This window comes from Cavia porcellus, unplaced genomic scaffold, assembly GCF_034190915.1.
Source record: "Cavia porcellus strain 051 isolate PalLab524CR breed Dunkin Hartley unplaced genomic scaffold, mCavPor4.1 scaffold_17, whole genome shotgun sequence".
In the NCBI taxonomy this organism is placed as follows: Eukaryota; Metazoa; Chordata; class Mammalia; order Rodentia; family Caviidae; genus Cavia; species Cavia porcellus.
Genome location: NW_026947500.1, coordinates 47,635,380 through 47,660,590, shown reverse-complemented (window position 1 = coordinate 47,660,590; position 25,211 = coordinate 47,635,380). Strand labels below are relative to the sequence as shown.

At 58.8% G+C, this 25,211-nt stretch overlaps 2 protein-coding genes and 1 long non-coding RNA gene across 5 annotated transcripts in view; 1 reads left to right on the top strand and 2 right to left on the bottom strand.

The window, feature by feature from the left end:
* The window catches only part of Unc13a (unc-13 homolog A), a 44,210-nt gene extending 41,981 nt beyond the window's left edge, over nt 1–2,229 (bottom strand). For all 3 annotated transcript variants that reach the window (XM_063228071.1, XM_063228072.1, XM_063228073.1), the window contains exon 1: nt 2,082–2,229. In XM_063228071.1, coding sequence (XP_063084141.1) covers nt 2,082–2,103 — 22 coding nt within the window. In that variant the 5' untranslated portion in view covers nt 2,104–2,229. The remainder of the gene's footprint in view (nt 1–2,081) is intronic.
* Nucleotides 2,230–5,130: 2,901 nt separating this feature from the next.
* Nucleotides 5,131–6,955, bottom strand: LOC106026343 (uncharacterized). The gene is made up of 2 exons (XR_001199959.3): nt 6,877–6,955; nt 5,131–6,760 (listed from the first exon to the last, which is right to left on the bottom strand). It is a non-coding gene; the product is annotated as an uncharacterized LOC106026343 (long non-coding RNA).
* Nucleotides 6,956–12,625: 5,670 nt separating this feature from the next.
* Nucleotides 12,626–22,226, top strand: Map1s (microtubule associated protein 1S). Its single transcript, XM_003464198.5, has 7 exons — nt 12,626–12,773; nt 13,402–13,503; nt 14,684–14,766; nt 15,384–15,524; nt 16,052–18,251; nt 20,163–20,395; nt 20,716–22,226. Exons 1-7 carry the CDS (start codon nt 12,683–12,685, stop codon nt 20,869–20,871), a joined length of 3,006 nt encoding a protein of 1,001 aa, XP_003464246.2. The 5' UTR covers nt 12,626–12,682; the 3' UTR covers nt 20,872–22,226.
* Nucleotides 22,227–25,211: the final 2,985 nt, after the last annotated feature.

Here is a 25,211-nt window from a genome sequence, read left to right as displayed (position 1 = left end):
ATTTGAGCTATTTATAACGCGGGCGGTGTAGACACCGCGCCCTGCAGCCGGGCTGGGCGGTGCTGGCTCCGTCTCCATCCCCCTCCCAGCGGCGTCCCGTGCAGCCGTTTTCATGACTGGGCCGGGTCCTGAGCCTACTGGGCTGGACGGAAACCCACGTAGTGGTGCAGGGCCAGGGGCTGCCTGCTCAGTGCGGTTCACTCGGCGACCCTGCCCCCCGGGCGCGGTCATAGTAGCTGCTCATTAAACCGCGGGTTTCAGGGGGTGACGATGGAACCTCTTCCCCCTGTGACCCAAGCTTGGCCGGGAATAACAACACTGGCAATTCTAATCTGGAACCTTCACGGGGCTCTGGCGGGAAGCCCATGGAGCCCAACTGAGGGCTAGAGGTGGGAGCTGGGCCACAGCGTCAACCTGTGCCCTCCCGGGCCCTAGAACCCCAGGAGGGCTGCTGAAGCTCCCTGGGCCTCGGATTCCTTGTCTGTAAAATGGGACTGCTGTGAGGAGGATCAGGGCCGGGAGCGCTGGGTGTGTGGAGCTTGCTGGCCCTGTGAGGAACACCCCTCATCAGCGTTTGTGGTCTTTTGACGACGACCAGAGCGGGGCAGACTAGGCAGTGCACATCTGAAATTCCAGCACTCAGGGAGGCCCAGGCAGGAGGGTCACAAATTCCAGCCCAGCTTGGGCAGTTTAGTTACCCCTGTTTCTACATAAAAAAAATAGACCAGGCTGGGGATGGACCTCAGTCCAGAGGACTTGGATTCAATCCCCGGGACCAGAAAAAAAAAGGGGGGGGGTGCGGGGGGCTCTGTGCCGAGACCACTACTGGGCGATCTATCCTGTTTGTCTCCTGGGCGTACTAGGAGTCTGGATAATAGTGGCAGGCATACATGTGTGCGCGCAGAGGGCCGTGTGCAGCGGTGCATGCAGGTGAGCCCTGCACACGTGTGTCTGGGGTGCGGGTGCGCGGTGTGTGTGTGTACTGTCGGCACACGCGGACACGCGTGTCTGTGTGCAACACTGATCCCGAGGGCCTCCCTGGGCCGGCGCGTGCTCTTGTACGCACCGCTGTGGCTCCGGAACTGCCCGCGTCAGTGAGCTGCTGTTCTGCACCCCTAGCTCCCTTTTTTTGCTGGGCCGGTCCTGCAGTCACTCACTAAGTTGCTCAGGACCGGCTCGCACTGGTGATTCTCCTGCCTCAGCCTCCCAGAGAAGACATGAGACCTTCGTGTGGGGTGCAGCTATGTGCGGGCGCCCCCGGACACGTGCCTGGGGTTCTTCTACTGCGGTAGCCCAGCCTGCGCAGCCTGGGCTCCCCGGTTGGCTCTGGATCCGGGTGCGAACGTGTCGGGGATTCCGCAGCGCGAGAGCTGGGCACACGCCTTCCCCAACTCGGCGGATGCCTCTACCTTCCCTTACCCGGGACTCCCACGGGCGCCCCTTCCCCTCCGGGCTCTCACCTCTCCCAGCCCACGTCACCCCAACCTCGCGTCAGAGGCGGGGCGCGACCCCCACCTCCTGGGAGCCCGGCCGGGAGCGCGCCGAGAAGGCAGCAGGAGCCCCGAATCGCCGGCCCCAACCCCGCCCTCCCTCCCTCGGCCTGGTCTTCGGGGCGCGTGGGCGCCTACCCCACGCGCTCCGAGCTCCAGCTGGCCCGGGGTGGCCTTTGCCGCCCCGCCCCCGCCCCGTCGGCCGCACCTCGCTCGGGAAAGGGACGCTGTCCCTTTAAGAGCCCCGAGTCCACGCCGCGCCGGGCACGGAGCGAGCGGTTTGTGAATGGAGGGGGGAGGGGCAGGCCCACGCGCTCCCGCGGCCCCGACCCGCCCACCGCTGCCGCCGGGATGGGGTCTCCCGGCCGCAGGGAAGGGGCTCGGCGTCCGCTGCCGCAGCGCGTGGGCCGGGCGTGGCCCCCAGATGCTGCCCTGCGCCTCGCCACCGAGGGTGCGGCTGCCGGAGATCCCCCTGCCTCGGTCTTCGGGCCCGTGTCCGGGCCACGCCGCGCCCGCCGGGTCTGCAAGGCTCCGACCTCGCGGCGCCCACGCGGCCCCGCCTCGCCCGCACCCACGCGGCCCGAGCCCTACCTCCCACGCAGAGCAGCGACATGGCTCCTGGCTCAGTGGCCGCGCGGCCGGGGCAGCTCCGCGCTCGCCGGGGCCCGGGCGCCACCTGCCATCTTGGTCAGCACCGGGGCGCGGACAGCGCCGGCGCCGTGACGTGCGGGGCGGGCCCAGGCCCGGTCCCGCCCGCTCTGCCGCGCCCGCTCTCTCCGGCCTGCCCGGCCCTGGTACCCAGAGAACTCCTCTTCACCCTGTGGTGCCCAGGCCAACCGCAGCCCCTTCCCGGGGAAGGGACCCTTTTTATTGCAATCCTGGGCCTTTGAACTTTTTTTTTTAAAGACAAGTGCAGGGGACACAGCTCAGCGGCACAGCACCTGCCTGGCAAGAGTGTGGTCCTGAGTTCCATTCCCTGTACCAAAAAATAAAAATAAAAATACAGGCAAAGTAAAATTTTAAGACAGGGTCTTACTAAGTTACTAAATTGCCCAGGCTGGATTTAACCTTGTGATCCTCCTGCCTCAGCCTCCAAGATCAGTGCGGAGTCCTTGTTTTCTTGCTCTGGACTTCTCAAGCTCATCCTTCTGCTTGACCCCGACTCCCGCACAGTTCTGTTCATTGTTTCAAAGCCGCCGCCAGCCGGAAAACCTGTTGGCTCTATACTCCGCATTGGAGCACACTTGGCTGAGCCCCAGGGATCACCACCCTGGTCCACGCACACGGAGGAGGGTCGTGAGTGCACAGCGTGTGTTCAAAATCCTACACCCAGCCAGGCGTGCTAGTGCACTCCTGTAATCCCAGCACTGGTGAGGCTGAGGCAGGAGGATCATTGCAAATTTGAGACCACCTTGGGCTACATAGCAAGACCCTGTCTCAAAAAGACAAACAAAACAAAACAAAAATCCCCCAAAGCCCTACACCTCCCCCCACTTTCCTCGCTCTCTGGTCACCGGCATGAACCTGTGGATCACCTGAACGTTCTGTGCTTTGGTTTCCCCTGCCGTGGAAGAGGGACATTAACAGACCTCGCCCCACAGCATCGCAGAGGCACTGGCATCCGTCGTGCGCTCCACTACATTTCTCATAAATTCTAGTTTTAGTTACCTAACCATCAGCTATTGGTCAGGAATAAGTCGCAGTGGTGACAGATTTGGATTTTAATACCTGTGGTCCCAGAATCCTAGGAGGCTGAGGCAGGTGGATCTCAGGTTGGAGTTTTTCCTGGGTGACTGGGTGACCTAGCAAAATTCTATCTTGAAACAGAGAACAAATTCTGCAAGGCCAGGCTGGGGGTGTAGCCCAGTGGCACAACCTGCCTGGCAAGCTCGAGGTCATGAATTTGATCCCTGGTACCCCAAAACCCCTGAAAGGCCTGGCAGGCAGCACAGCATGAGGTGTTGTGTCCTGGCCCAGGCCAAGGAGTGCGGCTCTCTCAGCTCAGTGGGTCTGTGCCCTCTCTCAGTTCCTCCCAGAAGGAGAATGCGAGCTCCATTCTCCAAGCTGCTGCTGTACTTTGCACAGCCATTGGCCCAGGTTCGCATCCTGCGTGTCCCAGTGCCATGACTGGAGTTGAGTTCTCATGCTCCCTGCCAAGGCCACTATCTGCACACGGCCCTCAGGTCCGTCTGTGCTGCGCATTTTCAGTGCAGCATAGTATTCCTGTTGCTTATGACCTTCTGTGCAGCTAGGGAGCCTTTGGATTGGGCCTCATTTGGGTTTGCTACAGACATTCTCAGAGCTCTGCCCGTGGGTTCAGGTTCCACGGGGGGACAGTGTGTCACAGGGCACTGTGATTGTCATCCACCTGCTTGCCTGAGTCTCTGCCAGTGCTTCCAACGGTCTGGGTCTTCAGTGTGTGCCACATGGAGGGGCAGAAGTGATCCCTTGCTTTTTTCTGGTTTTCCCTCTGAATCATAAGTGCCCAAAACTCTTGAAGTCTGGAGTTCGTATGCTGTGATCCCAGGGAAAAGTTACTGGAATTCTCGAGAGTAAATTCCAATCTGCCACTTCCAGTGCAACCCAGGAAAAGAGAGGCAGAGACCTGTCTGCAACTGTGGGGGCCAAGGGGTTCTAAGTCTAGCCAGACCAGGGGCCTGGGCCCAGGGCTGAGCCAGATTTATTATCTCGTGAGGAGGGGAGCGGCTGCATGGAGCAGCGGTATGGGAGCTGGGCCAGGCAAGGTTGTGGAGAGGGAGCAGAGTGTGGGACTCTGGATCCTGGTAACAGGGAGCCTTTAAGACTGAGGAATCTGTGTGACACAGTTTGGGAAGTATCTCCTATCTCAGGCTGGCTGCCTAGCTCTGAGGCGGCCTTTATTTGCCTGGGACATCTTTGCTTCTCCCAGCTGACAGCACAGGGCTTTGCAGTATCTGGGCTGGACCCACTGCATGGCTCCGAGCCGGTCTGGGGTGGAGTGGCTCCCTCACCAACTCAGTGCAGATCCGTAGGCGGGATAGGGGGAAGTGAATCAAGATGCAGGCAAATTGGTTCCTTTCAGGGGCAGCGCCCAAGCTGTCCTGCACACTGATTGTTCATGCCACTGAACTTTTCATGTGATTCCTGGTTTTTTCTTCAGGAGAAAGGCCTGCTCAAGTCATATATATATTTATATGCCTGGTGGTCCACACCTGTGATCCCAATACTTGGGAGGCTGAGGAAGGAGGATGGCTGTGAGTTCTAGGCCAGCCTGAGCTACAAAGTGAAACCTTGACTCAAAACAAACAAACAAACACAAAGAAACAAACAAAAGAGAAGAAGTTTGTGCATGGCCCTGGCTTCCATCCCTAGCACCAAGAAAAAAAATTGTTATTATTTTTGTTTTGCTTTTTTGAGACAGTCTTGCTATGTCACTCAGGCTGACCCAGAATGGTGGAAATCTTCCTGCTTCAGCCTCCCCAGTGCTAGGATTATAGGCATGCGCCACCATGCCCACCTCACCAACAAAAGTATTGGCTGTTGGGTGCAGTGGCATATGCCTGTACAGTAATTGAAGGTACATGGGAGGCTGAGGCAGGAGGACCACATGTTCAAGTCCTATGGTGAAAGCTTGTCTCGAAATCAGAAATAAAAAAAGATCTGAGGTTTTAGTTTATTGAAAAGCCCGTTAGACTCCTCTCATACACAAACAAAATGAGGAGAAGGAGATGAAGAAAAAGAGGAAGAAGAAAAAAGGAGAAGGAAGAGGAGGAGAAGGAAGAGGAGGAGGAGGAGATTCAGGGCCAGGAGTGGAGCACTTGCTGTGATCTGAGACTCTCAGGCAGAGGGCAAGTTGGAGCTTGCTTGGGCAGCTCAGTGACCTATTGAGTCCTGTCCCCCACTTCCCAATAGCTGGGTGCAGTTGCCCACCTGTAATCACAGCACTGAGGAGGCCGAGGCAGGAGGGTCTCACAACTTGGGCTACCTAGTGAATTCAAGTCCAGCCTGAACTGCATAGGAAGACCCTGTCTCAAAAACAGAAATAAATAAATAAATAGAAGAATAAAAAGGACACAGATGTAGCTCATGCCCTGCAGTGTTCTCTCTCCTCTAGGACCCTGAGGACCAGGCCCTGTGGTGGCCTCTGTCTCCTTGCATCAATGACACTTTCCCCACCTTCCACTGTCCCTCAATTGGAGAGACATTATTTTCCCTTCATCCCTTTTATTTTACTGTTGAATTTTTCTATTTTTTACTGTTGAGCTTTTGACACCATCTCGCTGAGGAGACCAGGCTGGCCTCAGACTTGTATGATCCTCCTGCCTCAGCCTCCCAGGTGCTAGGTGACAAATGGGCGCCACCACCCTGGTTTCATGGAGTTGAAGGTGTGTTATTCAGCAGCCCTCAGCATGTTCACAGTGCTTTGCAGCCATTGGCTCTGTCCAGGTCCAGAAAATTCGAGGCCCCACAGATGGACTCCTGCTTGGGCTCAGCTCGGGACACTGTGTGTCTGCGACCTTAGTTGGGCACCTCGTTGTTCCCTGGGCCTGATTGGAGTGTGCAGCTGCCCCTGCCCTGGGGAGACTGACACCCAGTGCACTGGTGATGGAGCCGGTGGGCACCCGGTCTGGGTCCCTACTGTCCCAGGAGTGAAGCTGCTGGCTCTGCGTGACCCCGGCAACCTCACCGCCTGCTTCGCGCTTTGCTGTCTCTCAGACCGGGTTTCACAGGAAACCAGCAAAGCTGGACTGGGTGCAGGCCTGGGTCTGCAGTGCCAGCCCCACTCTGCAGGGCCAAGCAGAAGGGCGGTGAGTTTGAGCCCAGCCTGGGCAATAGAATGACTTAGGGAGACCTCGTTCCTGAAGAAAATAGAAAAGTACGGTCGGGGAATGTAGTTTCATGCAAAGGCCTGGGTTCCATTTCCCATTTAAAAAAAAAAAGGAAGAAGATAGAGAAGAAAAAACAACCAAAGTCCACTCGGGACCTTGACTGGAGCTGGAAAGGCCTCCAATCCGTATTTCATGACTGAGTCGGGCAGCGCGTACGCAATGAGTCTTTCCAGATGGAGCTTGTAACTTCCAGGCTAGTTTCTAGGCGCTCACGATGCTGGTCCCTGTCTTCCTATCCCTCCTGGCGCGTGAGGTCTCCATCGCCCTGTGACTCCGTAGGGAGAAGTCCCTGCAGCCAGACGAGGGTGGTGCCGCATCCTGGTGAGCCCAGCACTCTGGGAGGCTGAGGCAGGAGGATCGCAAATCTATCTAGATTGAGCAGTTTAGTGATGGAGTGAGGCCCTGTATCAAAATTAAAAAAAATTAAAAACGATTTAGGCAGGCAGCTCATCACGAAGGCCTTGAGCTCAGTCCTCAGTACCAAAAAAATAAACAAATAAATAAAAGAAAAATGTTACCTGAAGAACTTAAGGAGCCCGAGGCAGCAGCGAACCCCTAAAGTGCGGGGCACCCCGCAGGCAAGAAGGCAGAACTAACACGAGGAAGGAAGTGATTGGATTGGCCCGGGAGGTGCCCGTAATAGAGAAGAGCTATCGGATTGGCCAACACGATGACACGAGGCGGGAGTAAGACCCTCAAAGGAACGGGATAGGTCCAGACTGGACGGGGCGGGGCTACAGGCCCGCACTCTACTCCTAGTCGACGGCGACCTGCAGGGGGCGGAACGGGGCATGCGCGGTCCTGGCGCGGAGCTGAGCCCCCGGGGACGCGCTCTGCTGCCGCTCTTGTCATCACCAATCGATTCCACAGACGGGAAAACCGAGGGCAAAACCAGTACATTCACACAGCGGGTGGGTGGCAGAGCGCGGGTTTGAACCCAGGCAGATCCTCAGCGCCCCAAAGTCCTACGCACCACTGGCTCTCCTTCCCTAACCCCTTGACGGCAGTTTATAAACGGTAAACTGGGTGCAACGACACACGCCTGGCAGCCAAGCACTCCGGAAGGCTGAGGCAGGAGGGTTGCAAATTCGAGCTCAGCCTGGATGACAGTGATTTAACAAGACTGTCTCAAAATCCAAACTCAAAGGGGCTGGGGCTGCAGCTTGGTGCAAAGACGCTGGGTTCCACCCCCACCCTGCAATATTAATTACATAAAATAAATTAATAAATGAAAAAGCTAGGGCTTCTGCTGTGTTCTTCCCTAGGCGCCTCATTTACGTGCCATCTCGGGAGGACAGCTGAATTCCATTTTACAGATGAGGAAACTGAGGTGAGGAGGACTGACCTCTGCACGTTGGGGCTCCAGTGGAGCCGGGCTCTGTGGCTGCTGCTTCCACACTAGTCCGCCGGGGACACCATCCTAACCCATCCCGATCCTCCAGCGTTGAGGCTGACAGGATGCTGGGCTCACTCACAAGGGGCTTCCTGTTGCCATTTCCAGGGACAGCATCCATCCAGTAGCAAGATGGTAAATCACAAGAGTAATGTGCTTGGTGGCACATGCCTGTCGTTCCAGCACTCTGCGAGGCCGAGGCAGGAGGATCACAAATTGAAGCCCAGACTGGAACATTTAGAGATTTACCGAAAGCCTGTCTCAAAATATAAGGACTGGGATGTAGCTCATTAGGAGGCCCTGGGTTCCATCCCCAGGGCTGGAAAAAACGGAACAACAAAAGCAATTCTCTGGGCTGCGGGGGTGGGGCATGCTTTGCATGCACAAGGCCCTGGGTTCCGTCTTCAGGACCTAGAAGAAAAGAAGAAAGAAAGGAGAGAGAGGAAAGGAAGGAGAGAGGAGGGACCGACTGCGGTTCCTTCCGCCGTGCATCCTGTTTTATTGTTTTCTGTTTTTTTTGAGATGGGAACACACTGTGTAGCCCAGGCTGGCCTGGCACTCTCGGCCATCCTCCTGGCTGAGCGCTGGGATCGGAGGTGTGTGCCACCGCACCGGCTATTGCTGTGTTTTGATCCGGGCCTCTCCTACACTCCTCTTTCCCTTTTGAGCCCGGGAGCCCAGCCCCTAATATCGAAGCTGGCGGTAGCGCCCAGGCTGTATCAGGAGCCAAGAGCTGTTCTGGGCACATGGTCACCTGCGGGGTCTCGGTTTCACTACCTGTAGCACGGGATGGGCAGTGAGGCAGCTCTTGCGAGTCTCCGCGAGGGTTCCCGGGCTCACATCGAGCCTGTGCTTTCAGGGACTGGGGCTGAAGCCAAAGCTCTGCGGGGAACTGTAGCCCCAGCCCTTTCTGCTGTTACATTTTTTTTTTTTTTTAATTTAAGAGGAAAAAGAGAAAAACACAAAACAAAACAAAGCGGTGTAAGGGTACACATAATACAGAACTACAAAAAAAAAAAAAAAAAACAAAACAAAAAAAAAACATAACAGTAAGAAATCACCTGTTAGTAGATTACATATTATCATCTTGAAAATAGTTGCTCAAATCACAGTATCAAAGAATACAAGGTGGACATTCAAACAGGGAGACTGCAAACAGCTGTGTTCAATGATCCAAAAACATTGATATAGTCAGCTATTTAACACCCCTAAACACACTTGCTGTTATATCCGTTAGAGCTCTTTTTCTTTTTTTTTTTTCCCTCTCTTTTTTACAACAAAATTTACACATCTTGGATTTTATTACTCCTTAGTGCTTATTACTTTTTTTGGGGGGAGAGAGAATACAGTCAAATATGGCAAAACAAAGCTGTCAGTCAAAACCAAGGATAGACATAGCACATGATGTAGAACAGAGTACAAGGTTATCAACAATGGTTATCAAAGTTGTCCCTTGTTTCCTTAAAAAGAATTGTCTATCTCATTAGATATTATAAAGTTGGACAAAACAGTAGAGAACAAGACCAATAAAACTTAGGCATTGTAAACATTACAGGACTTCCAAAGAAGACAATAGTCAAACCAGAATGGGCATCTTAGTGAATCTTATTGTCTTCAAAGTAGTTGCCTATGTCTTCAAACTTGATACTATCATATTCTGCTGTTACATTTGAAGGCTGCCCAGGCTGGCCTGGAACTCGGGATCCTCCTGCCTTGGCCTCCCCAGCAGGGGGGATGGCGGGCGTCACACCTGGGGCTCTGACTGTCTGCTTGCGAGGCGCTTTCCGGGCCCTGCCGTTGCCCCCACAGCCCAGAGCCGCTGCGGGATGTGGCCCATGCGTCCATCCCTCCTGCAGGCACCAGCCTCCTTCACCTCTGGTCTGGAGCCTACTCCCCAGGATCCCAGACCTCAGATCCAGGTTCTCTGCACCCTCATGCTGCAGGCCACGGTGAGACGCTACACCTGTTCCTGGTGAGTGTTCCAAGGTGGGAACTGAGGGCAGCTTGGGTGTCTGAGCAGAACCAGTGTGTGTGTGGGGGGGAGTTCAGCTGAGCTTTGCCTTTCGGAGCAGAAACATTTGGTGCCACCCAGTTCTGCTCCGAGGGGCATCGGACCATGGCCCCCCCTCCCACCCCCAACGGCCCCGCCCATTTGGCAACTGCCCCACCCAAGGGCCACTTCCCCACCACACAGTCCACTGGGCCCAGCCCCCTCTCCATATCCACACCTACATGCACTGGGCCCCACCCACACCTGGCCCCACTCATATGGCATCAGGCTCTACCCATTATGGCATGCCCCCACCCACTCAGTCCTCAAGGCCGGCTCCCAGGCCATGTTCTCATGCTTAGGCCCCATCCATATATCCCAGTGAAGGCCCTCCAGAGCCCTCACTGTTTGGGATCCAGGTCTATCTGTCCCCCTTCTATCAGCCCCTGGGGGGCCCTTAGGGGAACCTAAATCTGGCCCTACTGCCCTAAGCCCAAGGAATCTTCAGATCAGGCTGAGATGGGGTTAGCACAGAGTCTAAGGGAGTGTTTATTAAATTAATGTAGGTGAACTCCTATGCATCTTCAAAAGCCCAGCTATAATGTCCCTTTTACCAGAACACCGTCTTTGTCTCCCAGACATAAGTAAGGCTTCAAAAGTTCCAGAACCCAGATATGTGTGTCCAGTTTGTCCTCTTTCAGTCTGATAGTTCCTTGAGGACCAGAACTGACACCAATTAGGGCTCCAGCATGTCCAGCCCAGGGAAGTTTGGAGGAGTGTTTGTTGATGAATGAACAAAGGAAGTAAGGGATAAACGTTGTCACATGCCTTGCAGTCACTTGCCCCACATCCACACCACGCAGTGTGCTGGTCACTGACTGCCTGTGACCTCTGGGTACCTCACTTTCCCATGTGTGAAATGAGTTCACCCAAATTGTGTCGAGTGTCCGGGGCCCCTGGGCCAGGCTTGGGCATCAAGGTGCGTGGAGGAGAAGGGAGGGCAGGGCCCGGGGTGCTGGGGCCCTCTCCAAGCTCCTCCTCTGCGCCCTCCCCATCCAGGTGCAGTGATCCACAATTGTAATCCCGGCTCAGGAGGCTGATGCAAGAGGGTCTCTGTGAGTTTAAGGCCAGCCTCGGCTACATAATGAGTTCAAGGCCAGCCTGGGCTACAGAGTGATCATTTCTCAAACAACCACCCCTGAAACCAAAAAACAAAGAAGAGTTTACTTGGAGTCCAGGCCCTAGATAGTTGTAAGGATGAAATTAATACCTGAGGGTGACGAGGACCTGATCCCCCTGGTGCAGCCTGGGGGACCGTCCACACTTTAAGGCTGAGACACACACACACACACACACACACAGGTGTGCAAACACTGACACAGATGTGTGTACCCATTGCCATGGACGTGGCGAGCCAGGTTTGGTCCTGGAGGCCTGGGGTATTCTGAGCCACAAAAGCAAAACCCAGAGGACCATGAGGAGCACACAGGGAGAAAGCGGAAGGCTCTGCTGGGGGTGTGTGGGTTGGCCAGTGGCGGTCTGTGCTGCTGTCCTGAGCCCTACCGCCCACAGACTGGGAACTGAGCTGGAGCCACAGACAAGCTCAACAATCCTCAGGAGCGGCCGACACTGGGCTCCCCGCAGTCTTTAAAAGCTATGGTGCCCGCTTGGTGGCATCTGCTAGTAATTTTCCAACACTTGAAGGCCGAGGCAGGAGGGCTGCCACCTAATGAGATCCTGTTTCACCCCCCACCCCTCCAAAAAAAGAGGCAAGAAAGAACGCGCCCCAGCGAAGTCACCGTGGTGGCGGGGCAGGGAGGTCAGGCAGAAGCTGCTGAGGTCAGGAGGACGCAGTGAGTGAGTGAATCTGGGGGAGGAGGGGAGGAGGGGGTGCGGAGCTAGTGACACGTCAACTGACCCAGCACGGATCCAGTCCCCTACCCTGCCCCTACTGGCAGCACCCACGGGCGGGGGAAGGTAGGAAGATCTGCCAGGCAGGGGTGCAGGGGAAGTGAGGCCAGAGGGCCAAGGGGGCTACATGGGTCAGCGCAGTTAGGGGCTTTCAGTGGGTGGTGCTCACCTGTAATCCCAGCCCCCAGGAGGCTGAGGCAGGAGGGTCGCTGTAGGTTCGAGGCTAGCCTGGGCTGTATAGCGAGACCCTGTCTCAAAAATAGCAAAGCAAGCCAAATCTAAACCCAAACTGAGATTCCTATCTTTTGCAGACAAACTTTCCCACACCTCCCACCCACTCTGGGCCGTCCTGCTGAATCCGAATGTGAGTCTCTCCCCCTCCACACCTTAAGACTGCTGGAGGGCCTTGGACAGCTGCTGCCCTCTTGACTTGGTCGAACTGTAACCAAACGCACGTCGCCATGGTCACGGACCACCCAAACAGGGAAGGGGAAAGTGACCTGGGTTCAGATCTGCCCCATGTCCGCTGGATCAGTGCCTCAGGTTCCTCTCTGGGTCTCTGCAATGTCTACACCGGGCACAGTAGCTGCACAGTAATGCGCAGCCTGTGCCTACGCACCCTCTGCACGGCAGCAACTTTCACCTCCCCTTGCTTTCGCCCTGTCACCCACACCTGGTGAACTCCTACACATCCCTAGGGGCCCTGTCTACGAGGTCCATTTCTTTTTTTCCGGCTGGGGCTTGGGTTTGGGAGTTGCCGTCAGCCCCTGGCTCTGCCTGGGCCTACTGGTGTTCGAATGCGTTAATGCTGATCCCAAGGGTGGCAGGGGAGCGGTCAGAGCTTGTGGGCCAAGGGACAGAAGAATGGATGAATGAAGGATGCATGAACCGACGTCACCCGCAAGGCCCCCCCCACAGGACCACCCCTCCACTCCCAGACCCCGCCCACCATAGGGGAGGGGACGCTTCCGGGCGGGGCCCGCACTTCCGGGGCGGGCCTTCGAGGGGCGGGGCCGGCGGCAGCGCGAAGATGGCGGCTGCGGGTGCGCTGCTGCTGGTGGTGGGTGGCGAGTGCGGCGGCGCGGGGCCGCTGGGCCTGGTGCTGGAGGAGCTCGAGCGAGGTCAGGGTTCGGGGCGCGCGGCTTGGGGCGCGGGCTGCGGGGCGCCGGCGCGGGCACGGGGGTCGGGCGGCATGTGAGGCCGCGGAGAAGCGGCATCAGGGCCGGGCCGCCCCACCGCGGGCACCCTGGCGCGGACGGGGGTGGGGGCGGAATGGGCGCTCTGCGGCCCCGCTCCTGTCCTCCCAGTGCCCCGGGGCCCGCTTTCCATCGCGGTTAATTGGGCGTGGGCGGCCCTGGGCCGGGCGCGTGAGTCACGCGTGCACCTGCCGCGCCGGGGCGGGACCCCCGGCGCCGCCCCCGCCCGCCCGGGTTTGCCGCGTGCCGGCCCGGCGCCCTCGCTGGAACCCTAGGCGCGCGGGCTGGAGAGGTGTCGGGTCAGGGAAAGGTGCACGGGCTGGGAACGGGGTGGGACGGGAGTCCAGGCTTGGCCACCAGAGGAGGGGCGGGTGGAGAGGAGCTGGTCGCCAGGGTCTGGGCTTCTGACCGGATTGTCAGTTTGTAAATTGTGTCGAGTGTCCGGGGCCCCTGGGCCAGGCTTGGGCATCAAGGTGCATGGAGGAGAAGGGAGGGCAGGGCCCGGGATGCTGGGGCCCTCTCCAAACTCCTCCTCTGCGTCCTCCCCATCCAGGCATCCGCTCCTGGGATGTGGATCCTGGCGTCTGCAGCCTGGATCAGGAACTCAAGACTTTCGTGTCCCAGCACTCGGCCACCTTCTCCAGCATTGTCAAAGGTGTGGCCGGGCGTCCGTGTGCCCAAGCAGCTTCTGGGCTTTTGTTTGGGGACCGGTTGACGGCTATGTGAAGGCGCGGGGCGGGAGTGCGGGAAACAGGAACTGAAGCGCAGCCCCGCCCAGCTTGAGTGGCCGCCCTCGGCAGCTCACAGTCCGGAACCTGTGTCTTCCTCCCGCGTGACAGACAGGGGATCTGGGGTGTTGTCGGCTGGGATCAGGAGACCCCACTAGAAAGGGGTTTTGGGATGAGGCTGCGGGGCTGGGTCACCCGGGCCGAGAGAGGGGCCTGGCCGTGATGGTGGGGTATCAGGAGGAAGGGACAGGCCTTGAGCAGGTCCCAGGGGTGCAGGCAGGTCAGCTGTGACGTTACACAAGGCTTGCACACAGTGGGTATCCGCAGATGGGGAGCTGAGGGCAAAGCAGGAGGGCATACGGGGTAGGGGTGGGTAGTGATCCTAGGGGAACAGCACTGGGCAGGCTTGGGGATCACTTGCATCCCACCCTGGCTGGTCTGTTGGGCCACCTCCCAAATGCTGCTAGAGGGGAAGGAAGTGTCCATCTGCGTCTCCTCCCAGCGGGCCCTGGTGGCTTCCTGACTGCTTGTGGGGCAAAGAGGGGGCTGGAAATCCTGTCTGCCCCGTGGGACCTTGGTGGCCACTTCCCCTCTCTCGGCCTTGGTCTCCCCCGTTCTGTGGCAGTGTCTCGATAGCAAGCATGAGGAGGCTGACCAGTTGTGAAGGACAGGGTGTCCAGGTGTGGAGCTGGTACTGGGTCTGAGCACTGGTGTTTGAGCTGAGGAACTGATCCCAGGAACAGCTCCAGCCCCTCCTTGCCCCTCAGGCACCTCATCCCTGCTGGTTCCTGACTTTGCTGGCTTTGTCCTTCCCCAGGCTGGGTCTCCCTGGTCCCTGAGACTGGGCTTCTGTCCCTCAGGGTTCCATGTGCAAATCAGCCCGGCTGGGGGGCGTGGTGCACCCTGGTGCTGCTGGTTTCAGGGGTAGCTGCCAGGCTATTTGTTCCTGTCCTGTGCTCATCCTGACCGTCAGCTCTGCCCAGATGGCCCCTGGGGAAGGGTCCCTCAGGCCTTGTGCTTCCTGAGGTCATGCAGAGAAGCAGGAGTGGCCTGTGGCCAGCATGGTCCTGACTGGCCAACGGCCCTGACTGGCCAACTGCCCTGCAGGCCAACGGAGCCTGCACCACCGCGGAGATGCCCTGGAGACATTGGTCCTTCTGAACCCGTCGGACAAGTCCCTGTGTGATGAGGTAGGTGGGAGGGGCTGAGGGGCTGTGCTGTCTATGTCCCCCTGGTTGCTCCTGTGCCTGGCCTCTGCTGCTTGGAATCTTCTCCTTACACCTAGCACCAGCACCCCATCCCCATGGCTCCCACTGTAGCTTTGTCCCTGCCGTTGGTGGGAGGGGGGGGGGCTGTGTTTTTGGGGAGCTCAGCACCCAGGTGAGGGGACTGGGAGGTCTGAAGGGGAGGGCAGGATCCCAGTGCCGCTTGGGTCCTGGGTTTCCCTGGGGAGCTTGAGCTGTCTCTCCTGGTGCTTGAGGTAGTTTTACATGGTTGTGGGGAGGAGGAGGAGGAGGAATACAGAGCCCTGGGGCACACCGGGATACCCCTAGTATGCTGAGCTCTTTCACTGTCTGGAGGGGTGCTTAGGCCAGAGGAGGAGCAGAGCCAGGCAGAGACCTTTAGTCAGGACCAGGCAGCAGGGACGAGGGCTGGAGGGCACCGGAAGGGGCAAGGAGGACCTCGGGCCAGGATGCAGACTGAACAGGGGGCCCAGTGCCTCAGCTCCCTCTGGCCTGGCTGTGGCTGGGGCCCAGGAATGTCCAGTGCTGGCTGCATGGCATAGATGTTTCCCACTGTCCCCCAGCTCCGGAACCTTCTGCTGGTTCCTGCCCCTCGAAAGCTGCTGGTGCTGGCTGGGCCCTGCCTGGAGGAGACTGGAGAGCTGCTGCTCCAGACTGGGGGCTTCTCGTCCCACCACTTCCTGCAGGTCCTGGAGGACAGGGAGGTGAGCTTTCCCCACCCCAGTCCTAGCTCCTGCCCTGAGGCTGCAGGGCAGGTACCTTTCCTCAGTAATGTGGTGGTATCAGGGACTGGTGCCACCTTCCAGGAGAGGGCACAGTGCAGCTGGTTTGCTGGCTCTCTGGGAGACTGAGACAGGAGGATCATCAATTTAAGCTCCACTTAGTGAGATAGAGAGTGTTCTTCACAGGGGAAAGGACAAGGGCTCGGGAGCAGGTGAGGGGAAGGCCTGGGCTCAGCCCCAGTGCTGCAGGCCTGCTTCTCTGCAGATGTCCCTGAGGCCAGAAGTAGCTTCTACCTTTCACTTGGCCTGGGTGGGGCACATGGATGAGCATAGCAGGACTGAGTCAGGGTTCTGGAGTGTGTGCTTGGGCAGAACAGCAGTGCCAAGGCCCAGGGGAGGAGAGGCCTTGGGCGTTAGGAGGCCACACTGTCCCCGGGGAGGCATGGCATGGCTTTGGCTTCCTTTGGGGTTGGCCTTCTGCAGTGGCCCTTTCCCATGCCTCACCACAGATCCGGGACCTGCTGGACCGCACTCCGGCTCTGGCTGAGCCGCCCACGCTCACGCTTGGCTGCCCACCTTTCGGGGCCTGGACGCAGCTGGGCACCCCCAAGCCGGGCCTGCTTGGACATCGGCTGAGGCTCAACCCTGCAGTGCGGCTGCCGGCCTCTACTGGGCTGCAGGAGCTCTTAGACTACTTGGCTGGGTCCCTGGAGCCTCCGTGCCCCTTTGACCTGCTGGAGCCGCCATCTTCCGGTGACTTCCTCAAGCTCGACCCACCCTGCTGCTACATCTTTCCTGGTGGCCTAGGGGATGCTGCCTTTTTTGCTGTCAGTGACTTCACAGTGCTGGTGAACGGAGGCTCCAATCCCAAGGCCACCTTTTGGAAGTTGGTGCGCCACGTGGACCGTGTGGATGCTGTGCTTGTGACGCATGCAGGTGCTGACAGCCTCCCAGGCATCAACAGCCTGCTGCGGCGCAAGGTGGCCGAGCGGCAGGAGGCTGCGGTCTCGGCCTCCTGGGAAGAGGGGCCACGGCGCCTGGCATCGCCCGGCCTGGGCGTGGTGTTTCTCCACGCCCCAGAGCCCCTGTCTCGCCTGCTGGGCGGTGAGGATGAGGCTGAGGTGACACGTGGGCTCCTGGCACAGCTGGGCATTGCGCCCCTGCCCCTGTGCCGCAGCTTGCCTGCCACGCCCACCGTGCTGCTGGAGAAGCTGGGCGTTGGCCGCCTGGACCTGCATGTGCTGTACCCGCCTGCTGCCGACGCTGAGGCCACCTCAGCCTGCGCACTGCTTGTATGGCTGCCTGCTGACCCTGCTGAGAAGGTGGTGCGTGTGCTCTTCCCTGGCCGTACACCACCTGCGCGCCTGCTGGAGGGCCTGGGCCGCTTGCAGCACCTGGGCTTCCTGCAGGACCCTGTGGTGACGCCACAGGACCTGCAGGCCCCACGGCGCACGGGCAGCAGAGACAGTGTGGCCTCGAGGGACAGTGCCAAGCGGGAGGCGGGGGCCACTGGCAAGGCCAGGCCAGGTTATGAACGCCCCACGGCAGTGCGGAAAGAGCCCCCGCGCAGGACTGCGGAGAGGGACACCAAGGTTCCCCGGGAGGCGAAGAAGGACCCCAAGCCCACCTTGTCCCGAACTCAACCCCGGGATGTGCGCCGGACCACCCCTGCTGCCCTGCATAGCAAGAAGGTGGGTGCCCAGGTGGCTCCCAAGGCCCTTGCTGCGCAGCCAGTGCAGAATGGGCCCCACAGTGCCCCCTCGATCGTGGCTAGCTCGAATCCAGGGATCAGCCTGGAGCCGGGACCCAGCTTGGATGCTCCAGAGCAAAGCCTGGAGCCGCAGGGCGCCCCTGCTGCAGCTCGGCCCTCTGCACTCTCGCCCTCTGAGTGGCCCCGGTCACTGAGCCCAGTTCGGGATGCCTCACCGGCCGCCACCACGCCCACCGCCACCACACCCTCACTGCCTGCTGAGGTGGGCTCCCCGCACTCCACTGAGGTGGATGAGTCACTGTCAGCATCACTGGAGCAGGGCCTGCCCCTGGCCCCCTCGAGTGACACTGGGCTGAGCCTCCCCCTGCTTGGCCCCCGTGCACGGCGCCCTGCCTCACCACATGACGTGGACCTGTGTCTCGTGTCGCCCTGTGAGTTCGAGCACCGCAGGGTTGTGCCTGCTGCGCCTGCATCCCCAGGCAGCTCTAAGGACAGCAGCTCGGGGTCACAGGAGCGGGCAGTGCCCGAGGAGACCCTACCTGCATCTGTCAGCGAATCCCTGCCCACACTGTCTGACTCGGAGCCCCTGCCCACTGCTCCTGGGGCTGGGGACTCAGATGATGACCCGGAGGCCTTTGGGGTGCCCCGAGACCCGCTGCCAGCACCCCTCAAAGATCGCTCACCACTGCTGGACCCACCTGGCCTCTGCATGGTGGACCCCGAGGTGCTGCCACCTGCGTCCACCAAGCCCACTGAGAACTCCAGTCGCCCCCGGAAGCCCCTGACCCGGTCCACTTCTGGCCCCGGTGGCCCCAAAGCCACGCCTGCGGCTGCAGTCAAAGCCAAGGGGCCAGTGGGGGGGGACCGTGCCAGCCGGGTGCTCAGTGCACGCAGGGAGACCAGTGACAAGGGAGGCCGGATGCCCCTGACCAGGAAGCCTTCGGCCCCCAACGTTGTCCCCAAGGCCAGCTCCAGGACCCTGGTTCGAGGCACTTCTGGTGAGTGCGGGGCAGGGTGGGGCTGAGCTGGGTGAGGCCACCTGGGCTGCAGAGGGTGTGGGCTTCTTCCTGCTTCCCCTGGGACCCCAGCCACCCCACCTCCCTCTTTGGGCCTTGGTTTGTCTCTTCGAGAGAAGTTCAAGTCTGGGTGTTGAAACGCCTGCCACTTCTGCGTGCCTGGGTAGGACCCTTGGCAGGCACCTGGTGGCTTTTCTGTTACTACAGTAGGTCAAAAGACACTGGCAAAGCCAGTTTTAATAGCTTTTCATATTGTTTGGTCCTGAATGTAGATTAAACCAACCTAGATCAAAAGTATTCAGAAAAACCCCAAAACAGAATCCCAAGGCTGGTGGTGCATACTTGTAGTCCAGCACTGGAAAGGCTAAGACAGGAGAACTGCAAATTTAGGTCTCACCAGGTCAAGGTTGGAAGGCCTCGTCGCAGGAGATAACAGAGGCTGGGGTGCAGCTCAGCTTGAGGGTCCTGGGTCAGTGGCAGGAGGAAAAACAAGGGGATCCCCGTTCCCTCTGTGAGGCTGGTGGAACTTGTGATGTGGAGAAGTGTGTGGGTCTCGGGCCTGGCACCTCAGCCCCCTCGTCTGGCCCAGGGTCCTCAGGGCCAGGCATGCGCTGACCACTGTGCCACTCGATGGGCCCCAGCTCTGGGAGGAGACCGTGGGCTCCCCTGGGGTCTGTCTGGCTCACCTGGCTGAGGTGCCTGTCTTCAGTTTGCTGTGCTGTTGATTTTTTCTGTTTTAAAAAACTGATAGAGTGCACGAAGATGAGCGTCTGAACATTTTTTAAGAAGTAGTGCTAGGCAGGGACTCCAGGGTCTTTACATCTAGCTGCATCCAAGCCCTTTTTAGTTTTTCCTGTGAGACAGGGCCGGGCTTAAACTTGCAGTCTCCTGCTTTGCCTCTCAGAGTGCTGGACCTGAGTTGTGCTCAGCACACCTGATGAGGGCTTGTTTTATTTTGTTACGGTTTTTGAAACAAGGTCTATCTGTGCTATGTAGTGCAGGCTGGCTTTGAACTTGCTGTGTAGCCCAGGCTAACCTAAAACCTGCAGCCATCTTTCTGCCTCAGCCTCCCAGTTCTGGGATCACAGACATGCATGACCACGCCTGGCTCTGGCAGCTGTGTTTAAATGTGCGATGGATAGTGTCCACAGGCTGGCATCAACATCCTCCTCCAGAACCGCAGTGGTGTAAATGAAAGTACACTGTTAGGTCCTTGCCCGTCACTCCTGTCCCCAGCCTGCCACCCTGCCTTCTGTCTCTGCCAGGAATCCAGGGAGATGGGGGCAGTGCAGTCCCAGTGCCCATGAAAGGCAGGGTCACCGTGGGCAGAATACCCTTCCTATTTGGGGCTGAGTCACCATCTGGCACAGTAGCTTCTGCATGTGGCCTTTGGGGGCGCTCAGCTGTGTCGCAGGTGTCCCTGGGCACTGCTTGTGCGGGGTCTCGCAGATACTGTACCACCTCTGGCAGGGCCTTTCTCACCAGGGCTGCTGTCCACAGCAGCCGAGGGCCACCCTGCTCCCTGTGCACTGGCCCATCCAGGTCATCTCCAGCAGGGACTATAGGGTGCCACACCATGCGCCCCAGGGGTGACTCTGTGTTGGGGTATGGTGCTAGGAGAATGATGGGCAGCAGGTGACAGCCTAAGTGTTGGCCATGGCTGCGCCTCCAACAGGGTCTCCATGGGCCCTCCTCCCGTGGACCAGGTATCCCCTCTTGGGCCTGCGATGGCTTCTGGCACACAGTGGGGTGGGGGTGCCCAGGGGCATTTTAGAGGGAGAAGAGATGGAAGTGGGTGGGTGGGGTGGCAAACACCCAAAAGCCTAGCACTCTGGGAGGCCAAGGCAGGAGGGTCTCAAGTTCCGGCCAGTGACCCTCCCATCCTGCTCGCAGGCCCAGTTGGCAGCCGGCCCTCGACCGCTGCCTGTCCACCAGGGCCCCCGGTGTACTTGGACCTGGCCTACCTGCCCGGGGGCAGTGCAGGCCCGCTGGGCACCGAGTTCTTCCTGCGCGTGCGTGCACTCTGCTATGTCATCAGTGGCCAGGACCAGCACCGAGAGCAGGGACTTCGGACTGTGCTGGATGCACTGCTGGATGCCAAGCGGCAGTGGGACTGCGACCTGCAGGTGCTTGCCTTGAGGGGTACCGGGTCATGGGCTCCGCCCCAGCTGCTTCATGGGTGGACCTTCGGGAACCTGGAGTGTGGGATGTGGGGGCTACTCCCACCTGGACTGTGGCCCAGGGCTGTGCCTGCGTGGCAAAATCCAGCCAGGATGGAACGGGCTGTGTGGCTTCCACGAAGGTGTAAACTGGCCACAGGGTCCTAGATATAGAAACAGCTGGGAGGGTGGGGCTGCCTCCGTCTGGAGAAGGGGTGAGCACTGGGCAGCTGGGTGGGGGGATACTGGGAAGTGCTCATGACCCATGCTGTCCCACCTGCCTGCAGGTGACCTTGATTCCCACCTTCGACTCGGTGGCCATGCGCAGGTGGTATGAAGAGACGCATGCGCAGCACCAGGCTCTGGGCATCCGTGTGCTGGGCAGCGGCAGCATGGTGTTCACGGAGGACGACGCCTTCCCGGCCTGCAAGCTGGTCTTCTAGCCCCTGCCCACCAACCTGCAGCATGGCCAGTGTTCTGCGCCCGCCCTGCAATGAGGGGCAGCATCGGCTCCAGGGCCAGGACAGAAAGTGCTCGCCCCCGGAGCCCTGGCCTGTCACATGTTTGTATTTTCGTTGCGTTTCCAGGTGATACTGGCAGCCCAGCCTAGGGGACTCCTATTATTTTACTTGACACAGTCTTGATGAGCAGCCCAGGTTGGCCTCCCTACCTGCAGTTCTTCTGCCTCATCCTTCTGAATAGTAGGGCTTATAGGTGCTTGCCACCACAACCAGCAGTGCATGTACTTTAATGTTAGAAAACTCCCCACGTACTCTGGGCTGACTGGTGACCCTGGATAAGCTATCTGTTCAGATCCTAGCCTTGCAGGGCTCGGTCCATGAATTTGCAGGGAGCTGGGGGAACAGGTGTGCTGCTGAGTGGTGTCCACGCCCTGGGGGCCAAATCCCTGGACTTGGGACCACTGACCCAAACCCAGGGCGTGGGGCCTAGTGATGCCTGAGGCCCGGGCAGAGTAGTGGCCCCATCCCTCCCCGGTTACCCTGGCCATGTGTCTCTGCCCTCTGGCTGAAGGGCAAAGGGCTCCGGACTGCGCTGAGCCCAGGGTCCCTGCCCGCATTGCCATGGCCTTGACAGTGTGTGTGGTACCAGCTGCGGGATCTGCTGCCCTTTGCCTGCTCCAGGGTCACCAGGGATGCATTGGCCTCTGTCTTCCCCAGCTTGGGGTCAGGCGAGCCAGCTCACACGCACGCCCCTCCCCATGGTGAGGTCTTTCCCACCCATGCACTCCTGTGACCACTCCCTGCACACTCATATCTCCCACTTGTGCAGTCCTGTGCACCCCTGCACGGGCGCCTCAGTAACTTTCTACACCCCACAGTTTCTGTGCCATTCTCCTGGTCCTCACTCCCTGCAGCTGCTCCCTGTATCATGATTCTGGAGCTTATACCCCTTCCTGGGTGAGCAGTGCTTGAGGGGCAGTGCTGGGCAGCATCTGCCTGTGGGCTGCTGTTTGTCACCAGCTCTCTGTGCCACCTTAGCTGTGCCCCTTCCTGATCACCCTACTGAGATGCAGGTATCACCCCCTCTTCTCACGAGGTCAGGGGTCACAAGTCCAAATTCCGCCTGTCAGGCAGCAGGCTGGGCAGGTGACATGGGTGACCTGCAGGGTGCATAGGACCTGTGTGCCTGGTGTGGGTAGGCGCAGGCTCCAGGGCTCGGACATGTGGCGGGCCACAAGACTGCAAGGGGTTTCTTGTTGAGTTTCAGGTTTCCTTGAAGTATTTATATTGCTTTCAAGTGACAGCATTGCTTATGAAGTATTTATTGGAACTGAAAACTACTCTCGAGTGTCTTTATTGTAACCCCCTGCCTCCCGTTAAGTATGTGGCTAGGATAGAAACAAATCACAAAGACTGAATCGAAAGTCATCTTGGCCACTGATGAGTGAAAAGCACTACGATGGATGAGGTACCCCAGCTCCCCAAAGAGGGCTTCCCACATGGGCTCGGCTGACTTGCTGCCCGTGTGCTGCATCCCTTCTCCTGAGCTGTGCCACTATGGTATCCGCAGGCACAGGGCGGATCAGGCCTGTGGTGGCTTGGGGGTGGTATGTCTGGGGCAGCACTGAGCAGGGCTGAGTGGACACAGAGGTGGCCCGTCTGTTGGCCCTTGGGTTGGGCAGTGCAGAGGGTTGTGTCTTGATTAGTGACATGAGGGCCCTGCCTATGCCCTGCACACATGTGGCAGACTCTGCAAGGAAGCTTTTGCTCTTTTGGGGATCTGGCACTGGTTCCTGCCTTGCTGTGTTCCTCAGCTGTACACAGTGCCAAGCACAGAACACAGAACACAGCACGAGTACTGCTGCTTGGGGTGGTGTCTGGCTGGCGGCAGGGAAGTCAGTCCAGGGCCTGGGAGGGCACAGGACTCAGGCAACAACCCATCTCTGGAGATTGGGATGTGGTCCTGAGGAACACAACACTCAGATCCTTTTTGATGCTGGATGCTGCAAGGGATTTGGGGTGCATCAGGGATGAGGTCGGTGGACAGGGCCTCCAGGTTTGCCAGCCATTTGACCTCTGCATCTCATGTTAGTGTGACTCATAAGGTAAAGGGGGTGCCCCATCTCCCTTCCCACCCTGCTAGGAGACCTCGTGCAAAGCTGACAGCTGCTAGGTGCGAAGCCGTGGGGCAAAGCTCTGTAAATATTCCTGGGGAGGTTGGCAGTTGCCAGCTTGGAACAACTCTGTATCCTTTGTGTCAGATGAGGCTTCCCAAGAAAACCAGTCATTGATAGCCAGCCAAAGCTCCCCCATTCCAGGTGACTGCATAAACCCTGCTTATCATAATCTTACAATATGCTGTGGTCTGTACACAGCCATCCATGAAAAGTGATCTTGAGTTGAGCACGAGTCTGCAGCGTGAACAAAGTCCCAGCTGATCACGACTGGCAGCGTGACTGCGTCCAGGGCCCCTGGGAGTACTGCACGGGCAGGGCTCCCTCCTCAAGGCCCAGTCAGCAGAAGCACAGGTCGGGCCTGCTGGGGGTGCCTGCGGCTGTGGCCTCGGGGACGGGACGGCTCTGTCCCGGCCTGTCCTGCCTGGTGCGCAACTCTGCCGGCTTCTCCGCCCTCCACCCGCTGGGTGCACCGTGGAGCAGCCTTGCGACGCCGCCGCTACCCTTACGTCCCCGGGCGCTCGGCAACCCCTCCGGCAGAAGTGCTCTGCAGAGGAAGGCCAGACCTGGGTGCAGAGGTCTTAACAGAAAAAACGGCATAGGGCCCCGAGGCCGGGTGGGCTGGTGTGGTCGGGATTGCTCGATCGGGTGTGGGGAACCGCGCCAGTCCAGATGCTCGGGATCGCGCCCTAAGTCGCCCTAGTTTTCCCAGGCCGCACGGCTCCCTTTGCGCCTGCGCATCCGCACCGCCCCTCAGCGGCTTGCGAGCGGAAAGTCAGCCCCGAGGCGCCTGCGATTTCCGGTCATCTAGCGGGCCCGCTGGGACTGAGGAAGATCCTGGGTTTCGGATCCCCTTCCTCTCGTCCAGGCCCTACATCGCAAGGAGAAGTTAGCCGCCCAGCCCCTCGCTGCAGCACGCGGCTGGAGAGGGGACCGGCGCCGGGCGGGCCTGCGGGTGATCGAGGGAGCCAGGCCGTCTGGTGGAGCCACCTGCGCCGGACCCTTCAGGACGTGGGACGAGTTGGGACCCACGAACCAGGAACCTGGTGTGGCGGGGCGAGCGTGCAAGACCCGGGCGTGACAGGCATCCCTACACCTCTAGGGACACGTCAACGGACATGCGTGGATTGGACCAAGGGGATGGACGGAACCCGGAGGCCCTATCTGGGCGTGAGGAGCTGGAGATGGGTGGAGCCGGGCGGGCTCAGCCTATCCGGGCACGAGGAGTTGGAGATGGGTGGGGCCTGTGGGAGGAAGCCTAGTGGATTGCTGCGGGCCTGGCTTAGTCGTGACCTGGAACCGCGGGGCTGGGCTGAGGCTGAGTAAGCGAAGAGGTGAGGCCGGCGAATCTCCTTGAGGTCTGAAGAATGGAGAGGGGCGACTGCTCTGGAAATCTGGTTCTTTTTCGCTTTTGTATTGGGCCCTTTGAGACCCAGCAGGAAAGCAGGGCCTTTGGCATCCCCTGGCCGCCATGCAACCTGAGGCAGACTTGTTTCCGCTGGCGGCCTTGGTTTCCCCATTTGGAAATGGAGGCAGTAGAGGGAGGAGAAGGTACTGTTTGTGCACCGGCCTCAGCTCTGCCCACTCCTGGACAGTGGGGGTTTCCCGTGTTCCTGGGCTGTACGCTGTGTCTTCGGTCACCATCCGTGTCCTCTCACCCAGGGAGAGCCTGGATGTCACTTAGTGACACTGCTGTCCAGGACAGGAGTTCTCCGTAGTGCTGCACAGAGCTTTCTCCTGGCGACTTTGTTGCTGGTCGTGGTGGTGCAAGCCTATCATCCCAGCATTCGGAAGGCTGAGGCAGAAGGGTCACCTTGAGTTCTAGGCCAGCCTGGGCTACATAGTGAGTTCAAGATCAGTCTAGACTATGTGGCGAGACCGTGTCTCAACAAACACACCAATCCAAACAAAGAAACAAAAAGTCCAAATTATTTTGAGTCTTCAGATTCTTACACTACTTAATAACTGTACCTTCTAATGTATCCTCTCCTCTTCCAATTTAAAGCCAGTGCCTCCTAAGCTCATAAGGCTGCATAACTTTGAGGCCGGTGAGGTTAAAGTATCATCTTCTCTTTTTTGTTTCTTCTATTTTATACCACATTTCTATATGTGGAAGAACTAAACATGACAAAAAGATCTAAATAAAAG

Bases quoted from the DNA above. Each gene is read 5' to 3' on its own strand.
- Map1s (XM_003464198.5), top strand. From the start codon at position 12,683: ATGGCGGCTGCGGGTGCGCTGCTGCTGGTGGTGGGTGGCGAGTGCGGC. The intron at 13,504-14,683 runs GTGTGGCCGGGC...ACTGCCCTGCAG, and splicing joins CTTCTCCAGCATTGTCAAAG to GCCAACGGAGCCTGCACCAC. The intron at 18,252-20,162 runs GTGAGTGCGGGG...TCCTGCTCGCAG, and splicing joins CCTGGTTCGAGGCACTTCTG to GCCCAGTTGGCAGCCGGCCC.